General features: G+C 57.5%; 1 protein-coding gene across 2 annotated transcripts in view; it reads right to left on the bottom strand.

Moving 5' to 3' along the window:
• Positions 1-501: 501 nt before the first annotated feature.
• The window catches only part of IQSEC2 (IQ motif and Sec7 domain ArfGEF 2), a 37411-nt gene continuing 17740 nt past the window's right edge, over positions 502-20172 (bottom strand). For both annotated transcript variants that reach the window (XM_059732581.1, XM_059732582.1), the window contains 12 exons: positions 18759-19160; positions 15991-16946; positions 15573-15734; positions 13873-13995; positions 12905-13071; positions 12154-12293; positions 11029-11154; positions 10637-10736; positions 10287-10448; positions 9546-9716; positions 8588-8637; positions 502-2938 (listed from right to left, as the gene is read on the bottom strand). In XM_059732581.1, coding sequence (XP_059588564.1) covers positions 1961-2938; positions 8588-8637; positions 9546-9716; positions 10287-10448; positions 10637-10736; positions 11029-11154; positions 12154-12293; positions 12905-13071; positions 13873-13995; positions 15573-15734; positions 15991-16946; positions 18759-19160 — 3537 coding nt within the window. In that variant the 3' untranslated portion in view covers positions 502-1960. The remainder of the gene's footprint in view (positions 2939-8587; positions 8638-9545; positions 9717-10286; positions 10449-10636; positions 10737-11028; positions 11155-12153; positions 12294-12904; positions 13072-13872; positions 13996-15572; positions 15735-15990; positions 16947-18758; positions 19161-20172) is intronic.

Consider the following 20172-nt stretch of genomic DNA (forward strand, 5'->3'; position numbering starts at 1 on the left):
GTGGAGCCACCCTAGTCATGCCCCTTTCGTGATTATTTGGTCTCGCCCACTTCCTCCTAGCTTCTTCCTCCTCAGCCAAGCCACCACCCTCCGGCTCACGTGGCGTCAGGGTTCAGCCGCTTCTAAACTTGACCGTGCGCCCAGCTCTGGGTTTGGGGGGGGGGGCTAAGTGTAACACCCCACAGGGAAGGCAAGATGTAGGCAGGAGCGGATGGGAAACAGCCTGGTTGAACATCCCACAGGGAAGGCTGCCATGCAGCCAGCTTAGGATGAGGGCAGCTCGGGTCCCGAAGTGAAGTTGGCAGTGCAATGACATCCTGGGATAAGAGGCCACCCAAATGCCAAGATTCCTGCCGAGGAAGACTGATGGCTTGTATCTGGCACACCCCCACCATACTGTGCCCATTGGGGTCCCCTCCCTAGCCCACAGTGCTCAACCTTCCTCACACCCATCACCCCCCACCCCAGTACCCCTCCCAAGAAGACACAGCTGAGCCAAGGTCACACGCCAAAGACAATCAGTCCTTTATGAAGCATCAAATATACAGTTTCTTATATACAAAGGGGTGGGGGAGTTGGGCAGGGGGGGCAGTCAAGAGCTAAGGGGTCCCTGGGCTGGGGGGGGAACATGGCCCCCCACAGCCCTGCTCCAGTGGGGGGGGGGATATTTATAATGTCTATTATATACATGGGGCCTGTACAGCCACATACCCAACACGGAGTGGGGACGCATGCGGGAGGGGTGGGGAGAGGGCAAAAAGAAACAGGCAAGGGGAAGAGAGCATGGCTGAGGGGTCAGGATGCCTGGGTTCTGGCCCCACTACTGGGGAGATGGGGGGGCATAAAAGTTAGACCAGGAAGGGAGCAGCCAGGATGCCTGGTTTCTGTGTTTGGGGCATGTTTTAAAGCCTTTCTTCCCACACTGCTCTCGGCTGTAATCTACCAGACCCATGTCCCAGAGCAGGAAGAGAACCCAGGTGTCCAGGCCCCAGCAACCCCTGCTCTAATTGACCAAGTCTCCCTCCCTTCCCAAAGTGGAAAGAGAACACAGGTGTCTGGGCTCCCAGCTCCCCACCTGATCTGATTTGCTGAAAAAGAGGCTGACATTCCACCTCAGAGGTATGGGGGGGACTGACATTTTTGAGGTGTGGGAGACACCACTTTATTGGGGGTGGGGGGGATATAAAGTGCACGTGACATTCAACTTGGGCCGCAGTGCAGCCAGCTCTGTGGTGGGGGCACTGTGGGGGAGGGAACAGCTGAATATAATGCTGCCGGGGGAGGTGAGGCAAGAGATTTTTTGGGGGGAGGGGAAGCATTTATGCCCCTCCTGGGTGGGGGGGGGAAGAGGGGCAGCATTTGGGGGGACCCTGAGGAGATAACTGTGGGGTGGGTGGGCAAGTGGAGAGGGAGGGGCAGCAGGGGTCCGGTAGCCCTTGTAAGAGACAGGGATAAGCAGGGAGCTCCCCTCCCAGGCCCCCTGATACCCCAGCCACCCCCCAATCCCATGTAAACAACCACACGCAAGCCATGTGCAAATTAGGATGCCCCACCTCCCCACGCTACCTGGGGTAGATTCAGGGGAGGAAGAGGGGTAGATTATGGGGCAGGGGGTAGACTGGGGGAGGGGTGGGAAGGGGGGCAACAAAGCAGAGATCGTTCTCGGCTGCTACTGCCAGGTACCAGCAAGAGAGGTCAGTGCAAGACTGGGGGCATCCAAGAACTCCCCCCATGTTCACCACAGTGCCCCCTGGTGGCCAGAGGCAGCAGGCTCCGTGCCTCCGTGGCTGTCCCCAGCTGTGCCTGTTTTCTGCATCCAGTCCCTGTTTTTGGCGGAGAAGGGAAGGAGGAAGAGAGGGGGGCAGGGCTCTCCTGGCTTTTTTTTATATAAAACCCTTCAAGGGCTGGCTTCACCCCCTCCCCCACCTTTGCCCGAACTCATCCGACCCCCTGGCCGGGTTTACACCACGGTGCTGATGCGATTGACAGCCTTGGGCTTTGGGTTGGAGGGGGCCCCCGGGTGATGCTGGGGCAAGGGAGAGGTGGGGGCCCCTGGTGAGTGGGGGCTGAGTGGGGTGTGGGGAGAGGGCGGGGGCAGGGGCGGGTAGGAAGGGTGGGGGGGGATGGGTGAGTGTGGGGTGGCAGGGCCATGGTGGTGGTGATGTGAAGGTGGGGGTGGGGCCCCACGCTGTGGGGGGGGTGGGGGGGCCACATGGTGACCAAACACAAAGTGCCGGGGCCCCTGACGGTGCAGTGTGTGCTGCCCTCCACCCCCTCCGGGGGCTGTCGCGTGCTGGGGGTAGGTGTGGGCCAGTGGGGCTGGGCTGTAGAGAGGTAAAGGGGAGGTGGGCTGGCGCCCATGGGCTGGACCCCCGCCATGGCCCCGCTTCTGAGTGCCAGGGCGCTGCAGGGTATAGTGAGGGTGGGGTGGGGGGAAGGCCGGGGGTACCTGCTGCTGAGGAGGTGCTGAGAGTGGCGGGTTAGGTGGCATGTGAAAGCGGGGTGGGAGTGGGCCCCCAGCAGCAGGCAATGGCGGGGGTGGGGGTGCTGGCTGGGCTGGTGGTGGGGGCTGTTGTGGGTAGGGAGGGGGTGGTGGGGCAGGCCCCCCGCCGCCACCACCGTGGCAATACTGGGCATGGAGGGCCTGCAGCTTGGAGGGCCCATCAGAGGGTGGGGGTAAGTGCAGTGGAGGGGGGGGGGCATGGTGGTGGTGGTGGTGGTGGTGGGGGTGGTGGTGGGCACCTGATGAGGCTGAGGAGGATGAAGCCGAGGCCTGCCCAGGGCCTGCTGGGAAGGGAGCCTTTCCCCGCCGGCTTCCAAACAGAGAGCCCAGGAAGGAGGAAGAGTTGGAGACAGGGCGCCCAGGTGCCTTGTACTCCTCTGGAGGTGGTGGTGCGGGTACCCGCTGGTGAGGCCGGGGGCTGCTAATAATAGATCCCTGAGGGTGGGGGTAGGGAGCAGGAGGGAAAGAGAGAGAGAGAGAGAGAGAAAGGGAGGGAAACAGAGACATGGAGTGAGATTGGATAAATTCCATCTCTCCTTAACAAGGCATTGACTGGGTAAGCCTTGCCCTGAGTAGTCCCGCTCCCTTGAATACGCCCCACCCCTCCCTATAGCCCAGCCTAGCATGCAATGGGTGAATCCTGGATATGGCCCTCTCCCATTTCACTCCACTCCCTGGGATATGCCCTGACCCTACATAAAGCCCAGAAAAACACACAAGGGGTTAATCATTGGGGCTGCCCCTCCTCTAAGTAGCCCCAGCCCTTCATGAATAATCTGACACACAAGGAGTTAAACATAGAGGCCATGCCTCCTCTAAGTAGCCCCACCCCCTGAAATAAGCTCCACCCCTCCATAAAGCTTAGCCTGGTACCTAAGAGATAAATGGTGTAGCCGTGCCCCTCCATTAACACAGCCTTGCCCTGGTTAGCCTGCAGGCTGCCCCCCCTCCCAATCCCTTGTTGTCCCCACCCAACTTGGAGGCTCCCTTCACTCCTGTAGAGGGTTCCACCCCCTCAAGGAAGCCCCACCCCTAAGAGACCTGGTTCTTTCTTAAAGGCTAAGAGGCCCTGCCCCACCCTTGAGCTCCACCCAGTACATGCCAGGAGGCCCCGCCCTTTTCTCCAGCCCCCTTCCTCATCATCCAAGTCCTTGGTCTAGGCCAGGGGTCAGCAACTTTTGGGCAGAATGCCAAAAATGCCCACAACCTTGACTTGTAATATGTTGATGTGCCAGGGGAGATGGCAATGGAGTCGTGAGGAGCCTGCTCCTTGTGGCAATGCAGCCTCGGCACCTTCCCTAAGGTGTATGTGCCAAGCAAAATGCCTTTGTGTGCCACACATTGGCACCAGTGCCCAGGGTTCCTTACCCCTGGTCTAGAACTTGTCCTGGTACCTGAGAAGCTACAACACCTCTGCTCAAGCCCCACTCCTTAACAAACTCCATTACCTTAACAAACTCCATTACCCAGCCCCCCAGGGAGCCACGCGAACAGGCTGCGCAAACAGGCGCGCTTCTCTGCCGGCGCGAGTTAGCGTGGAGTTCTCCCAGGAGGGTGTGCGGGTGGGCGCCGGACCCTGCCTGTGCACCCCCCAGGGTAGACAGTCCCAACCGAAGCCAGCCTACCAGAGGCATGACACGGATAGGCACGTGCCGCACCCCAAGGGTCCCCTTGGGCTCCGCGGTCCCCCCCTCTGGCACCTCAGAGACGGCCACCCAGACGGAGCCCCTGGTTCCGGGCTCCACGCAGACGGAGCCCCTGGCTCTCAGCTGCGGGGGCTGCCTGTCCCTTTTTCAGGCTCTGGGGCCTGGGAGCATGGCGACCTCCCCTTGCGGGGTCTGCTCCATTTTGGGGTCTCTGGTGTGCCAGCTGGAGGAGCTCCAGGCCACAGTCCAGAGACTGCGTGCCATCAGGGACTGCGAGCAGGAGATAGACTCCTACTGCCAGGCCCTTCTCCCCCGGGAGGCAGAGGGTAGATCACAGTCTCCTTCCACGCCAAAGGAGGACTCTGGGACCTCCTGCCGTGTCCAGCCAGGGGCATGGACCAAGGTGGTCAAGGGCCCTAAGGCCCGCCGCACCAAGGCCTCTCCCCCACCAGAACTGAGCAACAGGTACACACCTCTTGCTGCCCCAGCAGAGCCTGCTGAGTTGCCGGCCCCCACAGGCAACATGGGCCTAACTGCAGCTCCCGCCCCTGCTCTCCCCAAGACAAAACGTAAGGCGTTTGTTGTGGGAGACTCCCTCCTGAGGGGGACGGAGGGGCCAATCTGCCACCCCGACCCCTTAGCCCGGCAAGTCTGCTGCTTCCCAGGGGCCCGCATCCGGGACATTGCGGAGAGGATCCCCAAGCTCCTTAAACCCACAGACCACTATCCCATGCTCCTTATTCATGTGGGCACCAATGACACGGCTCGGAGCACTCCCAGCCAGGTCATGAGGCGCTACAGGGATTTGGGAGCGGGGCTTAAGGGTCTGGGGGCACAGGTGGTGTTCTCGTCGATCCTCCCAGTCTCAGGCTATGGGCTGAGAAGGGACAGGAGGATCTATGTGGACAACCAAAGACTGCAGCGCTGGTGTCGTCAGGAAGGCTTTGGCTTTCATGACCACAGCCCACTCTTTGGCGAGAGAGACAGCGAGCTGCTGGGAAGAGATGGTCTCCACCTCTCTCCCCTAGGGAGGAGGCTCTTCTCAGCCAGACTGGCTGACCTGCTCCACCGGGCTTTAAACTAAGCCCGTTGGGGGACGGGGGGACTACCGCCACTGCTGGCCCGCTGAGCAATCCTTGCAAAGCCAGCGGATCACGGCACTCAAGGGAGCCCACCCCAGCCCCAGCCCTGGTAAAATCTGCAGGCAAGGAAGGAGCCCCCCAGGGGGCACTTGCCTGCCGGTACACTAATGCCAGGAGCTTGGGGAATAAGCAGGAGGAGCTCATCCTCCTGCTCAGTGCAAACAATTACGATGTCATAGGGATAACGGAGACCTGGTGGGACTCCACCCATGACTGGACCGCGGGGATAGATGGCTATACCCTGTACAGGAGGGATCGTGTAGATAAAAGGGGCGGGGGTGTAGCTCTCTATGTTAAGGAAAGCTACGTGTCCCTGCAAGCTGATATTGGCGACCAGGGTGGACGGCTGGAGACCCTCTGGGTTAAAACCCGTGGGGAACACGGCACAGGGGACACAATGGTGGGAGTCTATTACAGACCTCCCACCCAAAGTCCTGAGCTTGACAAGGAGTTTGCCCAGGAACTGGCTGAGGCAACTTGCTCCAGGACCATGGTTGTCATGGGTGACTTCAATTACCCAGATATCTCGTGGGAGGATCGCTCAGCAAAATCTGAGCGGTCGCAGAGCTTCCTCTCGTGCGTGGATGACCTCTTCCTGACTCAAGAAGTCTATGGGCCAACGAGAGGCAAAATGCTGCTCAACCTGGTACTGGCTACTGGGGATGACCTAGTCGGCGACCTAGTGATCGATGGGAAGCTGGGTGACAGCGACCACGAGCTGATCACCTTCACCATCCATCGAAAAGCTGGCAAGTCAGTCAGCAACATGGAAGTCCTTGACTTCAGGAAAGCCAACTTTGACAAGCTCAGGAGGCTTGTCCGTGAGGCCGTAAGGGACTGTGACCACAGGGAGAGGGGAGTTCAAGAAGAGTGGTTGCTCCTCAAGGGAGCGATCCTCCATGCACAAACTAAGTCTATTCCATCTTGGAGGAAAGGCAGCAAGAGGGCACAGCAGCCCCCCTGTCTCTCCAGGGACCTAGAAGAACCTCCTGAGGCTAAAAAGAAAGGCCTACAAAGGATGGAGGATGGGAGTCACCTCCAAGGAGGATTATTCTGCACTGGTCCGGTCCTGTAGGGAGCAGACCAGGAAAGCCAAGGCTGCAACTGAACTCCAGCTAGCTTTGAGCATCAAGGACAATAAAAAGTCCTTTTTCAGATATGTGGGGAACCGGAGGAAAAGCAGGGGCAACGCTGGACCCCTGCTGAACCAGATGGGGCAACTGACAACTGACGCCCAGGAAAAAGCCAACCTATTAAATAGGTACTTTGCGTCGGTCTTTCATCAGCCCCATGGGACGCCCGTGCCCTCTACAGGGCCGGGAAGTCCGGGTGAGGGTGATCCCCTGCCCTCCATTAATGCTGACTTCGTGAAGGAACATCTTGAGAAGCTGGATACCTTCAAGTCAGCCGGCCCTGACAATCTTCACCCCAGGGTACTCAAGGAGCTGGCGAGCATCATAGCCCAGCCTCTAGCGCGGATCTTTGAAAACTCTTGGTGCTCTGGTGTAGTGCCCAAAGACTGGAAGAAGGCCAATGTGGTGCCTATCTTCAAGAAAGGGAGGAAAGTGGATCCGGCTAACTATAGGCCCATCAGCCTGACTTCTATCCCGGGGAAGATCTTAGAAAAGTTTATTAAGGAGGCCATCCTTAATGGACTGGCCAACGCCAACATCTTAAGGGATAGCCAGCACGGGTTTGTTGCGGGTAGGTCTTGCTTGACCAATCTCATTTCCTTCTACGACCAGGTGACCTATCACCTGGACAAGGGAGATGAGATTGATGTCATATATCTTGACTTCAAAAAAGCCTTCGATCTGGTGTCCCATGATCGTCTCTTGGAGAAACTGGCCAATTGTCGCCTTGGGTCCTCCACGATCCACTGGCTGGAAAATTGGCTCCGGGGTCGGACCCAGAGGGTAGTAATTGATGGAAGTCACTCATCGTGGTGTCCTGTGACCAGTGGGGTCCCCCAGGGCTCTGTCCTTGGACCCATACTGTTCAACATCTTCATTAATGATGTAGACACTGGAGTCAGAAGCGGACTGGCCAAGTTTGCAGATGACACCAAACTTTGGGGCAAAGCATCCACACCAGAAGACAGGCGGGTGATCCAGGCTGACCTGGACAGGCTCAGCAAGTGGGCGGACAAGAATCTGATGGTGTTCAATGCTGATAAATGCAAGGTTCTCCACCTTGGGAAAAAAAACCCGCAGCATCCTTATAGGCTCGGCAGTGCTATGTTGGCTAGCACTATGGAAGAAAGAGACTTGGGGGTCATCATTGACCACAAGATGAACATGAGCCTGCAATGCGATGCTGCGGCTAGTAAAGTGACCAAAACGCTGGCTTGCATCCATAGATGCTTCTCAAGCAAATCCCAGGGTGTCATTCTCCTCCTGTACTCGGCCTTAGTGAGGCCGCAGCTGGAGTACTGCGTCCAGTTTTGGGCTCCACAATTCAAAAAGGATGTGGAGAAGCTTGAGAGAGTCCAGAGAAGAGCCACGCGCATGATCAGAGGTCAGGGAAGCAGACCCTACGATGACAGGCTGAGAGCCTTGGGGCTCTTTAGCCTGGAAAAGTGCAGGCTCAGGGGTGATCTGATGGCCACCTACAAGTTTATCAGGGGTGACCACCAGTATCTGGGGGAACGTTTGTTCACCAGAGCGCCCCAAGGGATGACGAGGTCGAATGGTCACAAACTACTACAAGATTGTTTCAGGCTGGACATAAGGAAGAATTTCTTTACTGTCCGAGCCCCCAAAGTCTGGAACAGCCTGCCACCGGAGGTTGTTCAAGCGCCTTCATTGAACACCTTCAAGATGAAACTGGATGCTTATCTTGCTGGGATCCTATGACCCCAGCTGACGTCCTGCCCTTTCGGCGGGGGGCTGGACTCGATGATCTTCCGAGGTCCCTTCCAGCCCTAACGTCTATGAAATCTATGAACCTTGAGCCAAATGTGGCTAAGCTCCGCCCTTTCCATAAGCCCCGCCCCACAATGAATCCCGCTTCTTATACAGCCCATCTCCTTGCTCCTTCACCTGGTTACACCCTCCTCCAGTAGCCAAGCCAACTTTAAAACCCTGCCTCCTGCCTCTCTCCATGTGGTTTAAAGAGGCTAAAGAGGCCCAAAGCACGGTGGGAAGGGACCCAAAGGGGACCACACAGGGTGGGAGGAGGCACAGAGACGCTTGCCCCCTTCACCCTAGTCCAGGATGGACGGACAGGAGAGAGACAGGCAGAAGGATGTGGAGGGGGGGAAAGAGGTGCTGGGAATACCCCCCTCCCCCACTTACTTCGATGGTGCTGTCCAAGGATCCCACGCTGTTTCGACGCCCCCGCTTGCCTACACAGGGGAGGGGGGATGGAGGGGAACAGAGTAGGGGATTAGTGAAGCCCCCCCAACCTGGGCTGGCCCAGCAGAGCATGGGAGAGCGGCAGATGCAGGTGGCAGAGAGACAAGAGACAGACAGACTGTCTGCCTGCCCAGACCTTGGCACACAACAGGTTAACCCAGCCCTGACTCCACCCTCCACAGCCTGGCACACAAGGGGTTAACCCAGCGTGGCTCTGCCCCTTCTCATCCTGGCACAGATAGGACTAACCCAACCTAGCTCCACCCTGCCAGCACATAGTGTTAATCTGGTCCTGACTGCCTCCCCAGGACTCCCCATTGGCTGTGGCTGCATGGGGAGGTTCCCCTCCTTCCCCACCAGGGGAAGCCCCAACTGCTCCCTCCCCCTCCCCACAAACCTAGAACAATGAGGAAGAGAACCCAAGTGCCTGGGCTCGGGCCCACCCTGGTGGGGATGGTTTCAGGTGCTTTGGTTGGTCCCTGGCCCCTCCCTCCTTGCTGGGTGACACCCTGGTGTCTAGGCTCCCAGACAGACAGAGAACAGAACTCAGGTGTTCTGGGATACAGCATCTGCCTTCTGAGCTGGCTGGAACCCAGGCATCTAGGCTCCCAGCCTGCCTCAGTAGAGACAGAACCCAGGTGTCCAGGCTGGCTCCTAGCCCCTCCCACATTGCTGGCTGGAAACCAGGTGTCTGGGCTCTCAAACCAAACAAAACCCAGGTCCCCCATCCTCCACAACCCCTCTAGCACAAGGAACCCCAACATCCCACCCCACCCCACCCCTTTTAGAGGACCAGGTGTCCACTTCCTCCCCGCACAAGGGACCCTGGCATCCCATCTGTTCCACACCTTCCCCAACCCCCCACCCCCATCCTGGGGAACTAGGCATCTGGGCTCACCAGCTTCAGAGAGGTCACGCAAGGAGCTGCTGAGGGCACTACGCTTGAGACCATCAGCCAGCGCATAAGAGTCATCCAGGCTGCCCCGTGACAGTGACCCATTCACTGCATCCCCCCCAGAACCCCCACCTGGGGGCCCCCGCAGCACCCCCTTCTGCTTCTCCAGCTCCGCTGCAAGGGAGAGGACAGAAGAGGTCAGCACCAGCACTGCAGCCCCCCCCCACCCCTGTAGGGCCCCTCATTCCTGACCCATAGCACCCCCCAGCTTAATGTTCATCACTCGTGACCTACAGCCCCCTCCATTGCCCCATGATGACCCTCACTCCAGAGCCACAGCCCCCCCACAAAGCCCAGTGTCCTTCACTCCCAACATGCAACTCTCCCTCTGCTGAGCTTGGTGCTCCTCACTCCAAAACTGTAGCTCCCCCATAGCCCCCAGTCTCATGGGACCCCTCACTCCTGACCTACAGCACACCCCCCCAGCCTGGTGCCTCTCACTTCCAACCCACAGGTCCCCCTGGCCCACAGTGGACACCCCTCTCCTCCCATACTGGTGTTCTTCACTCCTGACCCACAGCCCCCCCGGCTTATGGTGGACCCCCTCTTCCTCCCACACAGGTGCCCCTCATTCTCACCCTTCAGGCTCTCATCACCCCACAGTGCCCTTCACTCCCAACCTACAGCCCCCACAATAGCCCCCATGGGGCCCCTCACACTCATCCCACAGCCCCCTCCACTCACACTCCACGCGGTATTTCTCCATCTCCTGCACCTCAGCCACCGACTCACGCAGGTCGCTGGTGAAGCGTAGCCGGTCCTGCAAGCTCGGTGCGTTGAAGATGATCAGAACCTTCCGGTCCCCACCAGGTGCTGCCGACAGTAGCTTAATCCCGAACTGATAATCTGGGATGAGGGAGGAGGAAGTCAGTTGGGGCTGTAGGTTTGGGAGTGAGGGGCACTACAGGGTGATGTAGAGGCTGTGGGTTGGGAGTGACAGACATCATGGGATGATATAGGGGCTATGGACTGTGAGGGAGGGACCCTGGGTGCAGTTTTTTGGGGGGGAGGGGGGCAGCAGGGGCAGGGCTCACATGAATTCTGGAAGAGCTGCATGTGCATGTCAACTAAGGGGAAGCTCTGACGGAAGCTGTAGGTCACCAGGATCTTCTTCTTCTGGAAGATCTTTGTCACCTGGCCAAGACAGGAGACAGGGAGGGGGTATCAGTGGGGAAGGTACCCAGGCATCTGGACCCCATACCCTCAAGGAACCCAGGCCCCACCCCAGGGAATCCCAGCATCTGTCCCCCCTCCACCCCCCCCTCAAACCAGGGAACCCTAGCATCTGGGCCCTGCCCCCAGGGAACCCAGATGCCCAGGCTCCACTCCCCACACTGAACCCTAGCATCTGGACATCATCCCTGCAGGCAACCCAAGAGTCCAGGCCCTGTCCCCTCTGGAAACCTAGGCATCAGGGTGGGCTCACCACAAGCAGGTCATTGAAGAGGAAGACTTCACGCTGGTGCAATCCCATGCGCTGTGGTCGGTTGGGGTCAGGCACCTCATAGAGTTGGCAGCAGCAAACCAGGCGCCGGTGGGGTAGCGACAGCACCTGGGCAGGGCAGGGCAGGGCAGGTGATGAAGCCAGGGTGGAGCCATCTGAAAGTCTCCCTACCCAGGTGCAAAACCACATCCCCTAAAGCAGCAACCCCACCAGAGAGCCTCAGGCAGGAAGTCCCACCCCCTTGGCAGGAAGTTGGGGTTTGAAGCCGGAAGAGCCACCCCCTAGACAGGAAGTCATATCCTAAGGCAGAAAGTCCTGGCACAGGCCATAGCTTGATACAGGAAGTCCTGCCTCCTGGGCAGGAAATCACAGCCTGAGATAGGGAGTCCCATCTCTTTGTTGAGAAGGCCCACCCCTATGATGAATGCCCCACCCCTGGACCTGAAGCCCCACCCACTGAGCCAGGGGCACCTGCCTCCCCATGGCAAGAAGCAGCCCCTAAACCCAGAGGCAGGGGCCTTGTCCCCAGATGGGAAACCCAGCCTGTCATACTAGAAGCCATGTCTCATGCTGAAATCCCTTCCCCTGCAAAGCTGAGGCCCCACCCCTTTCCTCAGAAGCTCCACTCCATATTAGAGGCCCCACCCCATACAGAAATACACAAGGTTCTCTAAACAGAAAGCTCTGCCCTCCAGAAAGAAATCCTGCCCCCATCGTTAATACTCTTAAATCCTGCCCCTAGATCAGCTATTCCTGCCCCCTATAAGCCCCTCCCCCAAAACAGGAAGCCCTGCCCCCTAGCCCAGAGGACTCACTTTTTAACCATGAGGCTTACCCCTTTCCCAAGAAGCCCCACCCACTAACCCAGAAGCTCTCCCCCTATCCCATAGGCTCCACCCCTAGCACAGAGGCCCTGTCCGCTAATGAAGAGGTCCCTCCCCTGGCCCATAAGCACTGCCCCTCGCCCATACCCTAACCTTGACAGCCCAGAAGCTCCTAACCCTGGAGGCCAAACCCCCTAGTCCAAAGACCCTGTCACCTCACCGAGAGACCCTGCCCCTTGGTTCAGAAGGCACTACCACATAACCCGGAGGCCTGTCCCCTCACCGGCTTCTTGCCCACGATCATGCGCTCCACAGCTTGGACCTGGGAGACATGGTCATCACTGGCCCGGAGCTCACGACTCTGGATGCGCTGGTAGATGCCGACCAGTAACTCCCGTGGAATGTCCTCTCCATTGTCCACCCCTGCCAGATGGATGGACAGATGCATGGCCATGGCGGCCCTGCACCCTTGCCCTGGCTTTAGATCTCCCCTCCTGCATTCTAGGTCACAAGGCTGGTATTCTAGATCAGACCTCCCTCCCATTTGCACTCCACAGTGGGGTGTTTCTGGAGCTGGTCTGGCTGTATTCTCAATCACACCTGGCAGTCTAAAACCCATCACTGAAGTGCTCAGGTTCTAGAGCCTATTACAGGCCTTTCTGGGCCCACAAAAAGACCTAGACTGTGATCTAGATCTTGGATATGTTCTAGAATGCTGGAAACCCTAGCCTCTGGCCTTCTTGCCAAATTGTTAAGTGTGTGGTGGCCCTCTAGAACCAGGCCTTATGGGCCCCTCCAACATGAACCCCGGTGTCAGGGATAGGACAATCTCTATGGGTCAACTGGAGGGTAGTCTACAAGGTTCTAGATCACCTCCGTGTGGCGGTAGTCATTGGTTCTAAATCACCACTGTATCACATCCAGTTCTTCTAGATACCAGTTCCCACAGCCATTTGAGCTGGATGGCGGAAGGTGGCATCAGCAGGTGTAAACTTGTCCTATGGTGGTTCTAGGTCCCCACAGGGCTCTCTCACCTCGGAGGTTCTTGATGAAGTCCTCCAGCTTCATCTTGCGCTCAGCCTTCACGCTGGGGCTGTACATGTCTGTGTTAAGCAGGATCACAGCGAAAGCCAAGATGAAGATGGTGTCCGGGTTCTGGAACTGGCGCACCAGCGGAGCATTGCAGACACAGTAGCGCTGGCTGGAGGGTAGGAGGGGGCATCAGGGTCTACAACTGCTGCCCATTAACTACCTTTATTTGCTGGAAATAGTGATGGAATTCTAGAGCAGCTGAGTTCTACAGCAGGTCACCAGATGAGGGCAAGTACAGTGAGGGAAACCCTGTGCTCAACAAGTCTTCAGGCTCTAGATCATGCCACAACCTGGAGAGTGTGGTCAGAGTTGTGCTCTATAATGTCATTCATGTGTCCCAGGTTCTAAGTGATACAACTGCAGGAGTGTGGTTGGACAGGACAGGTCTGATTCTCATGCTCAAAAATGTACACCCAGTGCCTGGTTCTTACAGCCCCAGTGCCTGGTTCTAGATGGCAGGGCACTGCCTGGATAAGGGCATGATCTAGAACATCATCTGGGGGGAAAGGTGGGGCCAGACCAAGGTTACCACCATGCGGTAGAACACATATGTTAGAGAACATGGACACCCACGTGGGTTGGTTGGGGAGGGTGGCATCAGCGGGTCTCTTGGCCAAAGCTGATACTCCCATCCCAGGTTCTAGGCTTCACCACAGTGACAGACATGAGCCCCATGTCCAGAATAGCGCCTGGAGAGAAAGGAGCTAGGAGCTGTCCCCAGTGCAAATACAGCCCATGTTCTAGAACACTGCCCTGATTCTGGAGCCTGGTGTGGGGAGAAAGGAAGGGCCAGAAACAGGAGTGTAGTGGAGCTATGATGGTGGCTTCCCATGGCCAAAAACATTTCAAAGCACAAAGAAGTAGCTGACAGATTACAGAACCTCAGGAATCTAGAACCCCAAGGGCTCACCTGAAGGCTTCAATGAGTCGCTCAACTTTCTGGGCCTCCCCCTGGACGCGGATGTGGGACTGGAACTTGCGAAGGGCCTCATCCAGCTCCATGTTGGAGAAGTCCATCTCATCCACCACACAGCTGCGGGGGGCAGGAGGTAGGGGCTGGAGTGACTCCTCCTGGTTCTAGGCTGCTCAACAGTGGTTCTAGATCATGCACCAGCAATTCTAGACCACCCAGCTTCCATTCTAGGCTAGCCAGCTGTTCTAAACCACACAGCAGTAATTCTAGGCTGTCCAGTGCTTCCCAGGAATACCACCTTATATTCCTCACCCTCTGATCTAGAGCATGATAAGGATGCATCTTCCCACCTCTGGAAAGACCGTTTGTCTTGAAAAACATTCTGGAACCCATGACCTACAGCTTGGCTCATGCTCACCTCTGTGCTTCAGGGATTTAGATGTGTTCTTGATTCTCTCAAATCCAGTCACCCTTCCCTGAGCCCCAACCACAGCACACCACTTGTTCTGGGTCATCCAACTGATTAACAGATCCATTCAGTCTAGACAGGTTACCCCTGTGTTTTCCATGTAAACCATTCCAGACAGACTGCCTGATTGGTTGGTTCCACATAGATCAACAGGTGTATGTGTTCTAGATTAATCAGACAGCCCATAGGTTCTAGATAAACCAACTGGTCTGTTTCTTCCGGATATACCAATCAACATACCTAGGTCTCTCATTCTAGACCAATGGACTTGTTCAGTCTACATAAACCCATACTTCCCAAACAGAATAATAGGTGTCCATCCAATCCCCACATACCAACTAGCTCATCCTGTTTTACATGCATCAATGGGCCTGTCTCATCCAGATGAATCAACCACTGCACCCTGTTTAGATACATCAACCACTCAATTCATTCCAGATGGGCCCACTGACATGGGTATTCTAGATACATCAATTCCTTCAGTCATTCTAGATGAGCCAACCAATCTCATTTTTCTGGATAGACCAGTCCAGTTCTTGACAAAGCAACAGGTCTTCAAAATAGGCCAATCTATTAATTCAGAATACTTCAACACACATTAATTAACCTGTTATAGATAAACCACTCATCTCTTGCCTCCTGACAGACCAGCTGCCAACTTCAAACCCTTCATGCTAGATAGGCCAACTGGGCCCACCCAAACTGTGTACAGAGAAGCTGGTTCATTCATTGGTGGACCATGAGGCCCATCACATTCAAATGCATGAACCATGCCTGTTGCATTCTAGGTACATCAAGTAGTCCACTGGATCTAGAGGGATCTAGATACCAGAAAAAATAGTCTAAATGCTAAGCCCTTGGTTCAACATGCATCAGCAGGACTTTTCGTTCTAGACGTACTAACCCACTCTGTTCTAGGTATGTCAACTGTGAGGCCTAGAGCTGCCTGTTCTAGATATACTAATGGACCTAGCTGCAACAGCTGATACTGGCTGCATCCTGGACTCCAATACAGTTCCCCAATCTCACCCTGTTCTGTGGACCAGCTGGTCCTAGGACCCTACTCTAGAACCACAAGCCACTGATCTAGAACTTGAGGAATGCTGGTCTAGAAGTGGTTCTCCTCCACATCAGGACGCAGGCTCCTGAAACATGTTGTCCACCCCACCAGCTCAACTACCCCTCCCCACCCCAGAGGTCCCTCCCCCACCCCAGGGGTGGCCCATACTCGAGGACATCACGGTTGAACTGCTTCTGGCGGTTGCCAAGGAACTCGCCAATCATCTGGCGGCTCAGACCCTTGCGCTCCAGGATGAAATGGGCGACACCCACGGGTGTGTCCGATAGGAATCCACGTTCAATCAGGTACTGGATCCCCTTCTCTGGCTTCCTGTAGGGAGGAGATGGAAGGTCAGGAGTGAGGGTCACTGTGAGGTGATGGGGGGCTGTGGGTTAGAAGTGAGGGGCACTATGGGGTGATGGTGGAGGCTGTGGGTCAGGTGTGAGGAGCACAAAACTCCTCTCCCTCCTAGGCCCCCATTCTCTACTGTTAACCCCTTCCTTACTGTATCACTCACCCCCGCGCTATCAAACCCCACCTGTTAGCCACACCCCCTGCCCTCCTAGCCCTGCCCCCAGGGCCTCACTTGTTGAAGAGGTTGAGGCCGATGCGGTACTGCCGGCGCTGGACCACGTCGTTGCTAAAAGCAGGCGAGTCCCAGCTGTGCCGTGTCTCCCGCTGGTAGGTCTGTTTGCAAACCCCACCCCCTCCACTGCCAGGCCCCACCCCTCCCCCTCCCCCAGGACCTGGCGGAGGCTGGGGAGGCTGGGGGGGTGGGGGTGGGAGGGGCATGTCACGGGAGGAGGAGCCTGTGGAGCAATTGAGGGTCTCGTTGGAGTTGCTGGAGCTGGGCAGGCTGTCATTGTCCCCATCTGAGGGCTCGGGACCCAAGCGCCCGGGTGGTGGGGGCGGTGCCACTGGCATGGGCACTGAAGGTGGTGGGGGTGGCTGCAGGGCTGGGGCAGCAGCAGCTCCCGGCTGGCGGTGATGGGGGTGGCGGCCAGCAAGAGCCACTCCTCCTCCTCCTCCTCCAGGGCCAGGGGTTGGAGCCTGGCCTGGCCCCGCTCCCTCAGGGTCGTAGAGCAGGCTGCGGTGCAGGGAGCCACGATCAGAGCGGTCGCTGAGGTCCACAGAACCGTCACTGGGGGGCTCTATGGTGAGCAAGGGCAGGTGGGCTCCCCGTAGTCGGAAGTCACGGCAGTCCAGGCAGGGGGGACCAGGGCCACGGCGTGGGCCAGCCCCACCCTCCCAGTATTGAGGAGGGAGAGGGGCTTGGGAGCCTGAAGGCGGGGCTTCAGCAGCAGCTGGAGGAGGGGCCTCGCTGGCACTGGGGGGCCGCTCAAGGCTGAGGGAGGAGCCTGGCAGCCCCTCGTCCAGGTAGAGGGTGACATCAGAGAAGGAGGTAGCTGCGCTGTCGCCCTGTTGCTCTCGTGACTCGCTCTTCTCCAGGCAGGGGGAGCCACCGGCCCCACCACCAACCCCGCCCCCAGGTTCAGGATGGCAGTTCAGCGCCTCATCGATGGATTCAGCCAGAGCCTTCACCTGTGGGGAGGCGCAGACAGCAGGGAAGGGTTGGGCATGGCCTCTTGGGGAATCCCTGCCCCTTCCTGGACAGTACCAACCCCTTCAGCTCGGGACTGTAGAACCATAAACCACCTACAGTCTAAAACGTCCTAAGCCCACCCCCTTATAGCCCAGTGCTGAGCCTTAAGCCCTGCCTGTGCCCGGAAAGCCCCACCCTCTTCTAAAAGTACTAGCCATAAGTCCCACCCATGCCTAGAAAGCCCCACCCCCAATGGAAGGCTCTACCTCCTACTCCCTAGAAGCACTATGCCATAAGCCCCACCCCCTCTTGCCTTGAGCCACTGAGCCATAAGCCTCATGGCTAATGGTTGACCTCTGGGATACCGAGCGGGGTCCCTGGATCTGGGAGGATTTTAGTGGTGTCTGTGAGCTCTATGGTAGTTGGGTGGGGCTAGATTTTGAGGGGGTCACTAGATTTAGAGAGCATGGGGACAGTTTTGGGGTCCATTGGAGGTCTGAGGGAGGTCTGTGAGTTCTGGGGGAACCCTAGATTTTGGGGTGTCTAGGGGGGGATATCTGGGTTTGAGGGGCTCAGGGGGACCTGTGAGTTTTAGGAAGGCTGAGGAAGGGCCCTGGATTTCAGGTTGTCTAGGAGGATCCCTGGATTTTGGGGTGTCCCAGGAGAATCTGTGAGCTCTGGGTTTTCTGGGGGTGGGGCTCTCTGTATTTAAGGGGCCACTATGGGGAATCCCTGAATTCTGGGGCATCCCTGAGGGAGCTTGCAAATATTGGGGCATCTGGGGAGGTCAGGGGGGTCTGTGAGTTTTGGGGGGCCAAGGAAAGGTCCTGGGTTTCAGTGTCCAGGTTCATCCCTGGATTTTGGGAGATCCCTGGGGGGTCTGTGAGCTCACGGCTTTCTGGGAGGCTCCATGAATTTGAGGGGCTCTAGGGAGGGGCCTGTGAGTTTTGGGGTATCTGGGAAGGAGTCCCTGGATTTTGGGGGATCACTGGGGGGTTCTGTGAGTTCTCGAGTGTCTTGGGGGGCCCACTCAATTTGAAGGGCTTGAGCACTGCACTTCAACAAGGATGTGGAAAAACTTGAGAGGGTCCAGAGAAGAGCCACCCTTATATCAGGGACTTGCAAGACAAGCCATACAAGGAGAGGCTGAGGGACTTGGGCCTCTTCAGCCTACATAAGAGAAGGCTGAGAGGGGACTTGGTAGCAGCTTACCACTACATCAGGGGAGTACATCAAGAACTTGGTGAACAGCTGTTCACCAGGGCACCCCTGGGGAAGACCAGGAGCAATGGATACAAACTCCTGGAAGGCTGCTTCAGGCTTAATACCAGGAAAAACTCCTTTACAGTCAAGGTGTCCAGACTGTGGAATAAACTCCCTCCAGTAGTGGTGTACTCACCTACCCTCGAAATCTTCAGGAGACTGGACAGTCACCTCACTGGGGTCACTTGACCCCAGTTGTCTTTTCCTGCTTAGTGCAGAGGGACTGGACCCAATGACCTACAAGGTCCCTTCCAGCCCCTAACAACCTATGAATCTATGAGAGGGGGATGTGAGTTTTAAGGGGCCTGGATTTTGAGGTGTCCCTTGGGGTTCTGTGAGTTCTGGGGTGCCTGGGGGGGCTCTCTGGATTTAGGGGGCCCTTGTGGGGGACTCCCTGAATTTGGAGAGCTTGGTTGGGTCTGTTAGTGTCCCGGGGTGGTCTGTGAGCTCTGGGGTGTCTGAGGGGGTGGGGAATTCCTGGATATCAGGGGGATCCCAAGGGGGTCCCAGGCTATCAGGAGGTCCCAGGGAGGCTCATCACCACCTACCTGCTTGGCAAAGGCCTCGTCCATCTCAGTGCCATCCCTGCAGAAGTCTCCAGCCGAGGCGGCGCCCCGCAAGCCCCCCCCTGGCCCAGGCCCCCCGCCGTAGGGCAGTGGACCCCGGTCAAGGGGCAAGGGCCGGGCACCAGCCATGGTGCCTTCGTCCAGGGAGGCTGGCTTGCCCTGGAAGTAGGGGGCCGGTGGGGGGCCAGCAGGTGGGCCACGGTCATACTCCTCAAAGGAAAACTGCAAGCGCAGGTTGGACAGTGCCAGGCGTCGGCCCCGGCTCTCAGCCCGCAGCCGCTGGAAGTTCTTGGTCATCAGGTACTGGCGGAAGGCAGTCTGGATGGTGCGAGCCGCCCGCCGGCTCCGGAAGTACCCACCATACTTGCGCTCCAGCATCTCCACCTGCCCCGGGAAGGGGCAGAGGTCAGAGGAAGGGGCACTGGAAGTCAGGATTAAGGGGTCCCAGGGGGAACAGGTCAGGGGACACAGTGTGTGCAGGGATGAAGTTATGAGGTCGGGGGGTACAGATCACCAGGGGTCAGGGTTAGGTGGTTCCAGGAGGCAGAGATCAGGGGACAAAGATCAGAGGGGATAAGACATTAGGGTTCAGGGTCAGGCTAAGGCTAAGGGGACAAAGGTTGGGAGGACAGGGCACTGGCGTCAGGGGACAGAGGGCAGGGAGGGTGCAGAATCTAAGGATTCAGGTGACCCAAGGGCAGGGGTCAAGCTTAGGGGTCCCAAGGGACAGAGGTCAGGAAACAGAAGGCATCGGATGGGCAAGGTTAGGGAGTCAGGGAGGCAAAGGTCAGAGGTTGAGAGATCCTGGGGCGTAGGCAGAAGCCAGGATTCAAGGGGGTTAGGCAACAGAGATCAGGGGGCACAGGGTGCCGGGAGTACGGGTTAAGGAACAGAAGGGGGCAGAGGTCAAGGATTCTTGAGTTCTCAGGGTCAGAGGTCAGGAGTTACAGGGTCCCAAGGGTCCCAGAGGTTGGATGTCAGGGGTTGGGAATCCCTGGGATCAGAGGTCAAGGATGCAGGAGGTTCTCAAGGATCCCAGAGGTCAAAAGGCAAGGGTCACAGGTGAGGGGTCAGGTGTTCCCAGGACTCCAGGGAGTAAGAGATCAGGGATTCCCAGGGCTCCCAGGGATTGGCTCAGGGGTTCCCAGATTTTAAGGATTGGGGCCAGAGACTCCAGAAGCTCCCAGGTTCTGGATGTCAGAGGTTCCTAGTCTGCAAGGGTTTGGGGGTCAGATTCCTAGGGCTCTCAGGGGTCAGGATTTCCTGGGATTGCAATGGTGTCAGAGGTCAGGACTCAGAGGTTACCAGGGTTAGGGGGTCAGGGCTCCAGGATTTAGGGCTCCTAGGGGGTTGAAGGTCAGGGGTTCCTGGGAATCCCAGGGGTCAGCAGTTCCCA

The sequence above is a fragment of the Alligator mississippiensis genome, chromosome 8 (assembly GCF_030867095.1).
Source record: "Alligator mississippiensis isolate rAllMis1 chromosome 8, rAllMis1, whole genome shotgun sequence".
In the NCBI taxonomy this organism is placed as follows: Eukaryota; Metazoa; Chordata; order Crocodylia; family Alligatoridae; genus Alligator; species Alligator mississippiensis.